General features: G+C 42.5%; 1 protein-coding gene across 6 annotated transcripts in view; it reads right to left on the bottom strand.

Moving 5' to 3' along the window:
• ZNF385B (zinc finger protein 385B) overlaps window positions 1-13,735 on the bottom strand; it is a 384,275-nt gene that overhangs the window by 50,476 nt on the left and 320,064 nt on the right. For all 6 annotated transcript variants that reach the window (XM_084799806.1, XM_084799808.1, XM_084799807.1 and 3 more), the window contains one exon: window positions 13,257-13,367. In XM_084799806.1, coding sequence (XP_084655932.1) covers window positions 13,257-13,367 — 111 coding nt within the window. The remainder of the gene's footprint in view (window positions 1-13,256; window positions 13,368-13,735) is intronic.

Genomic DNA, 13,735 nt, shown 5'->3' on the forward strand with positions numbered 1-13,735 from the left:
TTTGAAGTAAGAGTTTGAAACAAACAAAAATGCAGTTCATACATTTACACACACCTGAGTCGCCAAAGACTCCTGGTTAATAGCATGTACACATTACCAGGAATGTGTTACGTTTATAAGAAGGGCACACATGTGGATGATGATGACTGCGCAGTGTGTAACTCTCCAGCATGAGAGCTGGGGAGGAATGCCATGTTCTCAAAAGTCTTCAATTTTTCTTTTAAATTTCATTTTTCATCTGTAAAGTCAGTAATCCTACTGTGGCACTTTACAAATGTGGAGATCTATCATTTCCTCCTGACTTACAGATACTGATGTAAACACTGTTCTCGGACCATCTGTGCAGATGTATAGACTGAACACAAAATGCGATCGCTGGTATTTTTAGTTTAAGAGTGTGTGCAGAACATTCTGTTGGCTTAAACAATTCCAAATACAAAACTCTTAACAAATTATTAACGGCTCCTTTGGAATCCAATCTTTTCTATCCCTCCCAAATGGCATGAGAAAAAGTCGGCTGAACTGAGATTGCCAATGGCTGTGACATCAATCCTGTATCACCACAGAGGAGGATTCTGTAGGCGTCTCTCATAATATGGAATGTCTCTTTCCAGAGCAAAACCTGAGTAAGTCATCTTGAGCTGGGTCAACAGACAGTATAAGTAAGCTGGTTGTCTGGAGCCTTTAGCAGATGGATCAAAGACAAAAGGAAACCTGTGACCCAAGAATTGTGCCCCTCTCGCCCTACGTGAAAGCAGGTGTGAGCAGAGCCAGACTCCACTCCTGTGGGATGAGCCCTGGTCTTCAGAGGCACACGTGGCTCTCAGAGGGAAAGGGTTTGCGTGATCTGTAGATAAGTTAAACAAGAAAACTGGCTAAAAGCAGTCTGCTTTGCATTTTTTGCTACATGCTGGGGATTGTGTGTGTGTGTGTTTTTTCTTAATTTACTTATCCTAGTTTGTATGTATGAATGTTTTGCCTACGTGTGTGTGTGTGTGCACCGTGTGTGTGCCGGATGCCTTGGGAAGTCAGACGAGGGCACTGGGTCCCTTAGAACTGGACTTATGCATGGTTGTGGGCCACTGTGTGGGTGCAGGTAAGCAAATGATGTTCTTCTGCAAGAAGTGCTCAGAACTGCTGAGCCATCTCTCCAGCCCACATGCTGGTAATTACAAATTACAGAACTAAAATACTCCTCCTTGGCAGTGCTCTTTTGTTTTTGGTCTGAGTTCTAAGTAGGTGCTATGATTACTCTTATGTTTAATATCCTTTTCCCAGCACTGGGATAGAACCCAACGTCTGGGGCATGCTAAGCAGGTGTTCTACTACTGAGCTGTACAACCTAGCAAATTTTAATTATGTGTGTGTGTGTGTGTGTGTGTGTACACCTGTGTAAAATGAGAACATTTTGTTACTTCTGTTTTAATTAACTATGTCAAGTTAATATAGGAAATTTATGGAACTCCCAGTTCACACTGAATTCACTACATGTAATTATTCTAAAAATAAATTCCTTTATCTATTTATTTACTTTATGTATATGAGTGTTCTATCCACATATATGCCTGCATGCCAGAGGAAAGGATCAGACCCCATAATAATAGGTTGTGAGGCACCATATGGTTTTTGGGAATTGAACTCAGGACCTTTGGAAGAGGAGCCAGTGCTCTTAATCCCTGATGCAACCCCTGACACTATTAATGACACTCTGCTATGCTTGCAAAGAGGAACTTATCATAACTGATTTCTGAGAGGCTTCATCCAGGAGCTGATGGAAACAGATGCAGAGATCCACAGCCAAACAAGAGGCAGAGCCTGGGGAGTTCTGTGGAAGGGTGGGAGGAAGGATCGAGGGAGCCAGAGGGGTCAAGGACACCACAAGAAGACCTACAGAGTCAACTAACGTGGGGGGCTCACAGAGACTGAGCCACCAACCGAAGAGCTTGCATGGGCTGGACCTAGACTCCCTACACATATGTAACAGATGCGCAGCTTGGTCATCATGTGGGCCCCCTAACAATGGGAGCAGGGGATGTCTATGACCCTGTTGCCTGCTTTTAGATCCTTTCCCCCTAGCTGGGCTGTCTTGTCTGGCCTCAGTGTGAGAGGATACCTGAGATGCCAGGGTGGGTTGGTACCCTTTGGGGGCCCCCCCTTCTCTGAGAAGGAAAGTTGAGAATGGGGGGTGGGGGGAGGAAGACGGGAGGGTGGGACTAGGAGGAGAGGAGGGAGAGAGCTGGGACTGGGCTGAAAAGTGATTAAATAAACAAATAAATGAAAAGAAGAAAAAAAATAAATAAATTCTTAATGGTGAGAAATCCCCCAAAGTCATTTCAGGTGTGTTCAAATTTGTAAACCTTTGCCACTCATATTGTGGCATTGCTATGGTTGATCTGATATGTGCACACAGTATCACAGGGATTTTAATGGCAAGGAAGCAAACCTTGAAGCATTTTAACTTTTTAAATGTTATGTGTCTACTTAAAATTTTAAGGCTTTTTCCCCTCTTAAATATATCAACGAGATTAAAAAGCACAAGTCATTTGCTTTTCCCTCAGTTTTTACCCTCTTATTAAAAACTAAAATTTATTTTTTTGTTACATTTACAAGAAAAAGTGTTAGGCATGAGGCCCACTACTTTTTCTTTTTCTTTTTTAATATCTGTATCCTACAGAACATTGTTAACACTAAAAACAACCTGTAGTATCAGACATCTCACCGATGGTATAATAGAATTAATATTCATCATTGCTAAGCCACACCCCTTTTTACATTTCTGATTTGTAATGGTAATGGTGAGATGACAGACATGAAAATGTAGTTAACCCAGTCACTGAGGCTAAAACTGCATCCCAGTGAAAATGCGAGCTGTGGCAGCTGCTCCCCAGTGTCCTTGTCAACTTCCTTCCTCCACGTTTTCTTGACTTGGGAAAAGGTGATAATGTGTGAGAGGTTCTTAACTTCTGATTTTTAAAAAAAATTCATATGAAAAAAGTTTCATATTTATGTAGAGCCAATTCCATTCATCGCCACCTTTCTCCATGTCACCTCTCCAGGAGGAAGCCTTTACCCAGTCAGTCTTCTCCCTATTTTCCTGTCGTCTTGTGTGTGACCACTTTGAGCACTGTGAATGCACACTTTTCAGTCAGATAGAAAACACAAAGCAATGAGCATCAAATCATATTCTCAAAGCTAGGTTAGATGCTGGTGTGTGGTGCCTTCCTCAGAGGCCTGGTTTGTCAGAACAGTAGTCTGAGCTGTGAACACAGCATTAAACTCTCCATGTTCCTTGGAACATAGACCTTGTACATGAGAGAGAGAGAGAGAGAGAGAGAGAGAGAGAGAGAGAGAGAGAGAGAGAGAGAGAGAGAGAGAGCAGGGGTGGGGTGGATTGGATGGGTTTTGCTTGCTTGCTTTTGGATTTACATGAGTGCTGGTTGGTGCTTTAGCTCGGATGGGCTTGCCTAAGCATGAGACCCTGGGTTCAGTCCAAATCACCTTCACCACTACTGAAAAGAGAAAGAAAGAAAAAGAAGAAAGGAATGAAGGGAATGGAGGGAAGGGGAAAGAGAAAAGAGAAAAGGAAAGGAAGGTAAAAGGCTGAGGAAAGATGAAATACTAGTCCCTAAATAGTAATTAAGATCTAGGACATGGAACATGCTGATAAAAGATGCAGAGCTTCTGTCACCTGTCTAAGTGACTGTGGTTTCAGGACACTCTGAGTACAGTAAGGAGCACATATGTAACAAGCCATATTTGGTTTTTATTGTTGTTTTGTAAAACAGAGTCTCACTAAGTATTCTGGCTAGCCTGGTGCTCCTTACATAGCCCAGGCCAGCCTCAAAATCACAGACTTGCCTCCGTCTGCTTCCTGAGTGCCAGAACTGCAGGCACGAGGCACTGTCAGCAGCTTGGCCGAGCCCTGTCTGATTTAGCTATAGAATCACACAGTTCTGTCTTCTTTGCCTCCAGTCCTGACCTTCCCTCAAGGCCTTCCCTTCTTCACTACCTGTGCGCAGTTACAGAGATATGAGTGGAGAGTCAGTGTAGCACCAGCCAGGGAGATGACCCGGCCAAACAGTGCTCCACTGGAGGCTAGTCTAGCCACAGGTTCTGTGTTCTCTGGAATTATGCTGCAGTTAGCACTGTACAGTTTGGCAGCCTTAAAAATCTCCCCCTCCCCTCCCTTTCCCCTTCCCTTTCTTCTTCTCCTTCTCCTTCTTCTTCTTCTTCTGATTCTAATTCTACTTCTTCTTCTTCTTCTTCTTCTTCTTCTTCTTCTTCTTCTTCTTCTTCTTCTTCTTCTTCTTCTTCTTCTTCTTCTTCTTTCTCTCTCTCTCTCTCTCTCTCTCTCTCTCTCTCTCTCTCTCTCTCTCTCTCTCTCTCTCTCTCTCTCTCTCTCTCTCCCTCCCTCCTCACCCTCCTCTTTTTCACCCAGGCAGATAACCAAGTCTGTAAGGAAATTGCTCAGGCCTTCCTCTTGATGCTGGGCCTATTATGACTGGTTTTTCTTAGCTGCCTTTCTTTCCTTGAGGAGCCCCACTCTTACTCTCACAGATCACAGTGCTTTGCCAGGAAAGTCTTGATATTCTGGAAAATGGCTGAAGCAACAATACCTCCTCTGCTGTCTTCCTCTACCTCCTCATGCTCCAAACCATGGATGATAAGGTTGCTACAGCTGTGCTGGACTACCAGATTGGAAGTCCTTGGGCCTGCAGTGCAATACTCTCTCACGTTAGTCAAGGAGCTGCCTAAGAGGTACAATTAGCTAAACTATCTCTTTTGTGCAGAGTGTTCTGAACTGTTTTAAGTTACTCATCTTGCTCGGGCAGTGGGGCATACAAACTTCCATCCTTTTTTTTTCTTCTTCTTTTTGGGTCATACATAAATAATGCTTTTTCATTTTTTGTTGTGAAGATGTGAAGAAAATTCTAGCCAACTGCCTAATAAAGCATTACAGAGAGAAGCTATGGGAAGCTAAATGCTTCCTAAAATAAAGCCCAGACACCTACTTTAGCCCAGCTGCTAATCACAGTGAGCCTACAGGGGCTTAGCCCAGAGTCTCTATCTGTCCTTAATTATATATCGAACGAATGTGAGGCTGAAATCCCAAGCCACAAAAATCAAGTGAAACTTTTTCTTATTGCTAATGATTCTGGAATCAGTCTTAACGGAAGAAATCTATACCCAGGAAGGAAGCAAAACAGAAACTCTTGGCAACCTTTCCTAAGCCCCAAGTGGCATTGAAGTTTTTGGGTGAAAAACAGTCAACAACAAAGTGACTTGAAAAAAAAACTGCTGAGAAATTAAAAATAAAAAGTTCTTTATTAAAATGGTTATTAACTGAAGAAGGTTAGAAAAGCAATACCTCTAGTATTTTTTTTTTAAAGCTGTTATTAACATCTGATTAGCCTACTGGAAACAGACCAGAACAGGGGGTGGGTGTTGGTGCCTTCACTCTAGCGTTCACATTTACAGTCTGTGCACCATCACACTGGGCTGAGCTTAACATTCTGAAAATGGCTGGAAACAAGTGAAAGCCAGAGTTCTGTGTCACGTGAGGCATCTCTATGTTTAAAGTAAAGCCAGAAAAATACTGAATCATAGACACTGCATGATATCCTCATTGGTTCATTTAGGATATGATTAGCCTCTATAAATTGTTATGCTCATGAGAGAGAGGGGGGGGACCTTCTCCTGTGCACATGTTTGCAGGTATATGTGCACTTGTGTAAATGAGAAGTCACTGTGTACCATCTTCCTCCATTGTTCATCTTGGCGCTGGGATCACAGACTGGAGCCAAACTCTGTTCCTCGTGCTTGGGTGGCAGATACTTTATGGAAGAAACCATCTCCTCGGCCCTGAGGAAAGTTTAAAATCAGTCCTAAATTCTCCACAGACCTATTTAAATAGAAGGGAATCCCGAGGGCTGCAAAGTTCTTTTACGTATACAGTGCTACCATAGAAGCAAGGGTCTAAGGAATTTAATGAGTAGCTACTACATTCCTCAAAAGGCCGGCAGAGCTTTTAAGAGCTTTGTTTAATGGCAGCCAGTGAAGAAAACTTTCAGCACCCTGTGTCCCTGTTCCACGTAATCACGCTATATTTCTGTCATATTGAAGCAAAAAATGTTCATCATTTTGTCAGCTCTGTCTGAGAAACAGAGAATTACCTTCTTGGGCTCTGGAGATTTATGCTTTTAATTACCTCCTATCTGCTTCAGTACCCTCCAAACCTAAGAATCAATATAAATAGTCTTATTTATGGGGAAAAATGTAAAATGTTTGACAAAAGCTGGCTATCACTTTCTAGATTTTCATTGGACACTATTGATCCCTTCTATTTCTGGCTCTGCACCTTTGTTCTTGACAGAATTGGTTGGGTTTTCAAGCTTACCATATTAATTTTTCCAATAATTCATATTGCTTAGTAGCAGATGTGGATTTTACAATAAGCATTTCAGTTCCTAGGTCAGCAGCAGTGAGAGCGGGGTCCCCTCAGCATCTCTGCAGAGCTCTGCTGAAGTCTGCCCGTCTCCAGTTCCCATCATACACGCATGTTTCAGTAAGCAGCAACTTTCATGGCTCTTTTTTCCCCAATAGGAGCCATGTTAGCACAGGCACAATTGAGTAGACTGGGCATCAGTGCTCTGGAACGGTGTACCACTTATCCATGAATGTACATGAAGCCATTGCTCATGTTATTGGGTGATTGTTCCAGAAGCTTCCTTGAGTGCCAAAATCTGTGATGGCAGAAGGTCCTTATATAAAATGGCATGGGATTTGAATATAGCCACCTGTATTTTTTTTAATTATCTCCAGACTATCGACAACACCACTGAAATATAAATTTTGTGCAATAGCTCTTATACTGTGTTGCTTAAGGATGAAGCGAAGGGAGGGAAATAGTCTGCGTTTTTAGTACAGATCCATGCATGATTTTGACTATGCTGTGTGTCCACTGGGAAAGAAGGACTACTTTATACAATTCATATGCAATTACATGAATGAAACCATAGAAGCCCTAGGGCTGTCAAGAGCAATAGAGTAGACATGTGCAGGTGGTTGGCAGTGGTTAGATGCATACACATGACGTAGGGACCAGTTAAAGTATAGCCTTAATGCCTATGGAGAAGTTGGATGGATTCCTGTGACAGTGAGCTTCTGTTGGTGGGAGCCAAATATCAGGAGACAAATTTTCTATATTGAAAGCAAAGGATCTGCTCAAGGAAAGGAAAAGCTTAGTAAAAACCCTCCCAGTGTTGAAGACAGACAGGGCAAGTGGTGTATTTGTTACTCTGCTGTGTCCAAGGAAGAGAAAAGGAAAAAGGGCACTGGGAAAGAATAAAAGATTAGGTGGAGGATGAAGGAAGAAGAAATGTAATGCTTCGGAAGAGACCACGGAAAAGAACAAGGGAAGACACACACACTTCAGAGACAGAAGCTAGCGCAAGGATGAGGAAAGGAAGCTGCAGAATTCCCTGGAATAGGAAATGGTGACCAAACTTCATAAAACCAGTTTTCCTGAAAGGGACATTTTCAAAGGCGATGCCCAACAGGGTTCCAGGTTCTTGGTTGATCTGGTTTCCGAGGAAGGGCAGCTGCTGCAGGGACTTGGTGCCCCACGAAAGCTGGTGGAGGAGGACAGTCAGGCCTGGTGGCCAGGAGATGGAGGATCCACCAACAGCACGTGGGAAGGAAATGTATGTGGGACCCAGCCAACCCTGTGGTGACTGACTAGGGAGGACCGGGTGGGCTGCAGAGACTGTGGGTGCCTGCAGCAGACACAGCAGGAAGTGTCACACCGTGGATGAAGTTTGTTTACAAAAGGTAGGAGGGTTTGTACTGTGAGATTTTAACTGCTAAAGAAATCAGGAGGTGGGACTAAGACTTAACATGGGGCAGGGAGGAGGGTGCAGGCAGAAATACCAGAGGATACAATCCCGGCGAAATTAAGGTAGTAAGATGACATAGACGCAAAATGAGGGTGCCAGGGTTGCAGAAGTACCAATTGCCCACTAACCGCGGTCGTGAGAATTGCCGCTGATCTCTGATGGCTGCGATTTTCAAAATTTCAGAGGTTTAGAGTCAAGAATAGGACAGTGAAGTCACCTTCCAAAATGTTCGCACAAATGGCTGGCCTACCATTTTATCTTTGAAATAAACCTTTGGTTTCCGGTCTATCTAAAATATGCTGAGGTCAATCAATGAAACGACATGAGGTCATCTCTTTACATCCCCCGGCAGGAAGACGTAAAGCATAGCAAGAAAGCACAGGGGGTTAAAATCAGAGACACTGGCTAAACCAAAGCCCATCGCCCAACCCGGAGAGGAGGACGTCAATAAACCTCACCAACCCACTAATGTCATAACGTCAAATAAAATGCAGAGTATTGTGGGTGATGGTGGGATTTCAAGGTTGAAGGTGCTGCTCAGAAAGTAGCGCTGTAGATTTTGCTGGTCAGATGGGTGAGCATCACGCTGGTAATGAACGCCTATGGAATCAGCATGAGAGGGTACTATCCCATGCTTCGTAATTTGTGACCTCAGTGATGGGATTGTTAGGGTTGATTCCTGGACTAGAGTCTGCAAAACTCGATTAGACTGCTGGGCTCTTGTTCCTGTTCCCCTACGGAGTGTGAGGACCCAGGTGAGGTGAAGACCACTTTACAGTGATGGTGATGATGATGTCATCTGTTCTGAAACACTTAGAAAACCCAAGTCGCCCTGCTCTAATCTTACATAAAACCACGTTTGTATTTTCTTGGCCCTTCTACTGCTAGTCTCCAAGGAACTGAAATTAATATGTAAATTAAAAACTTTTTGTCATCTCCCAACTTCCAACGTAGCTAAAAAGAGAGAGAAAAAAATGTTCGCCTCAAGATATTACTTTTGAAGTGTGTGCTAGCTCATTTTCCTGACTGGGCTCATCTTAGGAGACGGCACATTACCAGCTTACAGGTAAAGATTCCTACGCAGGCTCATCCATTTATGATGATCCTTCAGCTGTAGCGTGCTCATTTATCAGTGGGCAGAGGGACATGGAGGCTCACGACAACCTCATTTTGGCTTACTCTAGGTTAGGATTTAAATAAAATGAATAAATAAAAAGACAATGAAGAAGGAAGGAAGAAGTGGCATCTGCACGTTTGTGCAAAGGCCCAGGACTCTTTTGGAAAATGTATTATTCCTGGGCTGCAGTGCCTGCCTCTGGCAAAGTTAATGGTGTCAATTTGTAAAGGCTCGCTTGGGAAATGTTTGTGATTAATGTTCACTCATTTACATAAGGCTGCATTGTGTAAACAAAGCGGTAGCCTTTTGCCTTCCAACAGTGGAGTTCTATTGAGATGAAAAAAGCTGGACAGAGTGGGCTGCGGGACACTTAAACTAGGTCGCTTGGACTTTTACTGCACAAGGCCCGCTCTGGTATGTTTTATGTGGGTTATAGAGAACTGGTGGAGTGCAGTCTGTTTACTGTGCAAATTTGCCTTCCAGATCTTTCAATAAACATATTTTCTACACTGAAGAGTGAAGCCAATTCAGTCTCGGGCTGATTTAGAAATGTTATTAAAGGAAATAAGGATGATCATCTTCTTAATTCTTGCATTAAAATGTAAATAGGGTAATTATAAAATAATAAACTTTCTCCCCAATAAAAAATGCTCAGTTAGAGCGCTCAGTTATGCAGATTATGACGCCATTACTAAACCCTGGGAACGCATATATGTCACATTTCTGAATTTGCCATCCAGATTTTTTGTGGTTTTATTGCCTAGGATCTATGCATGACTCAGAAATCTCATTACTTTCTTTCTTCTCCACAGGAAGCTGGTGGTCATCTGCTGACACGCGTGCAGCTGTCCCTGTCCATATTAGTGCACTCAGAAAAAATAAAAAAGGGATTATGGTGAGCACAAATCAAAGGGGTGAGAAATTCTGAACTGTAGGCAGAAAATTCTCACTCCTCCTTCAAATGAGCCATGGAATAGGTTGAGTTTCTGATTTTGTGTGTGTGTGTGTGTGTGTGTGTGTGTGTGTGTGTGTGTGTGTGTGTGTGTTTGGCTTTTCAAACAGGGTTTTACGCTGTCCAGGCCTCACACTCATCTGTAGACTGGGCTAGCCATCACCTCCTGCCTCCTGAGTGCTGGGATTGCAGGGGCAAGCCAGCACACCTGGCTTCCATGACACAACAGAAAGTAGAATGCTGAGGTCTTAGCTGTCCTATCTGTAAGACAAATGTGTTTATGTCCTGTTCTGCTGATGGCAATACCATGGAGATTATTTTTAATCACAGAGCTGGAACGGTCCACTTTAGTTCCTATCATAGTAAGGAAAACTAAGGCCAACAGTGTTGGTATCATTTCCCAAGTTTAGAAACAGAACTTAAATCTGTATTAAAGAACTCCTTTTTACTTTATTTATTTATTTACTCTCTCTCTCTCTCTCTCTCTCTCTCTCTCTCTCTCTCTCTTTAAATTTTGAGACCGGATCTGTGTAGCCTATTTGCCCTGGAACTCACTATGTAGACCAGTCTGGCCTTAATTTCCCAGAGATCTTTCTACTTCTGCACCTTCCTTTAACTTGAAAGCCATTAACGAACAATCAAACTCTTCTTACAATGAATGCTTAATGACTGTTTTTTTCTGTGTTCCTCTTCCTTTTTCTTTTTTCTTTTCTTTCTTTCTTTCTTTTCTTTTTTTTTTTTTTTTTTTGAGATAGGGTTTCTTTGTGTAGCCCTGGTTGCCCTGGACTTGCTTTGTAGACCAGGTTGGCCTGGGACTCACAGAGAACTGCCTCACAAGTGCTGGGATTAAAGGCATGTGCCACCATGCCCGCTTCCTCTTCCCTTTTTAAGGAGCCGTATACACTGGGCACACAAGACAGTGGTGGATAAGAGACAAATGACACCACCTTCAATTTTGTCTGCTAACTCACTTCCCTTTTGTGATGTTAGATGTTACATTGCACATTAAGAGAATCTAAGGTTTCTGGGACATAAGCCTCTTTGTCTAGCACCTTAGCAAATAAAAAGGTCAAGGAATGTTCTACAGCCATAGAGCAGTATAGTGTGAGAAATACAAGGCAGGATGTGGGGAGATGGCTCAACGGGAAATTGTCTGTCTTGGAAGCATGAGGCCCTGACCACCTGCGTCAGTGCCAGGTGTGGTGGCCATGTGTGGTGGCCAGGTATCGTGGCCACGTGTGGTGGCCACATGTGGGGGCCAGGTTCTGGGGGAACAGACACACTCAGATCTTAGAGGCTCATTGGCCAGATGATCTAGCTGAAAAGATGAACTCTAGGTTTAGTGAGAGACCCTGCCACAAAAAAAAGAGAGAGGGGCTAGAGAGATGGCTCCATAAATAAGAGCACTGGCTGTTCTTCCAAAGGACTCTGGTTCAGTTCCCAGCACCCACATGGCAGCTCACAACTGTTTGTAACTCCAGCTCTAGAGGTTCCAACACCCTCCAACAGACATACATGCCAGCAAAACTCCAATGTACTCGAAATAAAAAATTTAAAAATTAAAATTTTTTTAAAAAGAGAGGAAGAGAGATTGAGAAAAACACCTGACATCAATTGATTCTCACATTCTTGCTCACACATGTGCATGCATGCATGCATGCATGCACACATATGTACATATAACACACATACACATGTGTGCATGAACACAATAAAAGCAAACAAGCAAAGGCAGAGAAAGGTGCTACTCTATATGTAATAAAAAGAAAAACTTATATTCACATTTAGTTACAGTTCCAAAAACAAACTCTGGGAGGTTATATTAAAAAGCACTAAGGTATTGATTAAAATTAAGAACGACAACTAAGGCTTGAGGAGCTTAAGTGGATGAGATTTTTAAGAAGATTTCCTTAACTTTATACGTAGGCATGTTTTGCCTGCATGGATGCAAGTGCAGGATAGACACTAGTGTGTGCAGTACCCATGGCTGCCAGAAGAGGGTGCCAGCTCCCCTTCAAGTGGTGTTACAGAAGGTGCTGGAAATGGAGCCCAGCTCCTCTGCAAAAGCAACTAGTACTTTTCACTGCTGAGTCATCTGTCCAGCCCCAAGATGGAATGATTTTTCAATATACCTTGATTATTGTAGGTTTTGTAGTAAGTAATGAAACCAGGAAGTATAAACCTCTAAAATGTATGCTTCTAGAGATTTTTCTTTCTTTCGCATGTGTGCTCTAAGAAGTGAGTGCTTTTTAGCAAAATAGACAGTTTGGGAGATTTGGGTATTCATTCTTCTGTCTTTACAGGAAGAACTGACAGCTCAGGGATACTGAGGCGTCAAATGAATTAACATCCTACATTCCTCTGTTTATTTAGGTGCATTTCAGTTCTTCTGTATGGAGTTTTATGAGGCATTAAACATTCACTAGACTTTGGTTGAAACCACACTAAATACAATTGCTCAAATCATGACCAAGTTCTCTTCTTTTCCTGTGAGTGCAATTCCATTGACCTTACTGTGTAGAATTACGAAAATGTCACATCATGGTATATACGAAGAAGGATGTCTGCTATTTTTGAATTTCTAAAAACACATTAAATCTGTGGTATGCTCTTTGGAAAATGGCTTCTGAGTTCAGAAACTCAGGAAATCCCACAGCAGACAGACCTTCAGCGTCCCATCTGCAGTGGTGGCTGGTTTTGTCCAGTTATTGAATATTACCAGATTTCTTCTGTTGTTTATTTTGCACTTTATTTTTTACACATTTAAAATCCTACTTAGATTTTACCCTTTCCTTGGTATCTTTTTAGCAGAATGTCCATGCTGGCTAGTCATAATAAAAATTTTCCTACGTTTCTATGAAATAGAAGTGTGACTTATAGAAAATATGATTCTTTAAGATATTTAGTCAGCCTGAACACATGCAGGCGATGTGATAGTTCTTGTCGAGAATAACAGTGGTCTTCCTCAGCATTCACTGAATTGTTTCGCACATTTTTTTAATTTGGAAGTGTTTTTGGCAAGCAGATAGCATTGGTGAGATCAAGCATGGACCAGTACATGTGAGGCTGATTATGCAGAGAATGTCTTAATCTTTATGGTCAGCCTCTTGTCCTACGGTTCAGATTTGAAGCACTGAATCTAAGCCGCTTGGAAACTGGACACACTGGAGCACCAGGAGGAACCTGCACTGAGATGCCACAGGTCACACAAATAGGAAGAGATTTATCTGTATTCAGACCAATCAGCACCAGCCTGACACATTTCAGAGAGTAATGAAAAGGCGATACTCACATCCGAGTTAAAGCGAAGCTGACAGACATTACAAGAAATAACTTGTTTCTTCTTTGGGGGAATGGAGACTCCAAACGTGTGGTTAATGACTGCCTTCTGCACAGGGTCCATCTGAAGAGCAAATGATTAAAAACAGAAAGTCAAAATTATCATCAAAGACAAGACAGCACTGTGGGCAAATAAGAGAAGCAGAATTACTCCCAAAGGCTTTGACTCTTAGTTGCCAAATGAGGCTGCCATCAAAGAGTCCCGCTCATCAGTAATGCGCTTGTCTCCAGGAATGAAGGCTAAAAACAAAAGCAAAACAAACCAGCTTGAAGCCATAACACGAAAAGGACCACAAGAGCATCACCGCATGCCTCACGATCCAGTGCTGATGGAAGGTGGCATGGGAAATGTCAAGGAGTCACACTACAAGAAAACCAAAGCCCTACGTGTTGGGGTTAAAATTAAGTTGTTAATGTTTTCTTTGGAAGAAG

This window comes from Acomys minous (assembly GCF_964271855.1).
Source record: "Acomys minous genome assembly, chromosome: 10".
NCBI lineage: Eukaryota > Metazoa > Chordata > Mammalia > Rodentia > Muridae > Acomys > Acomys minous.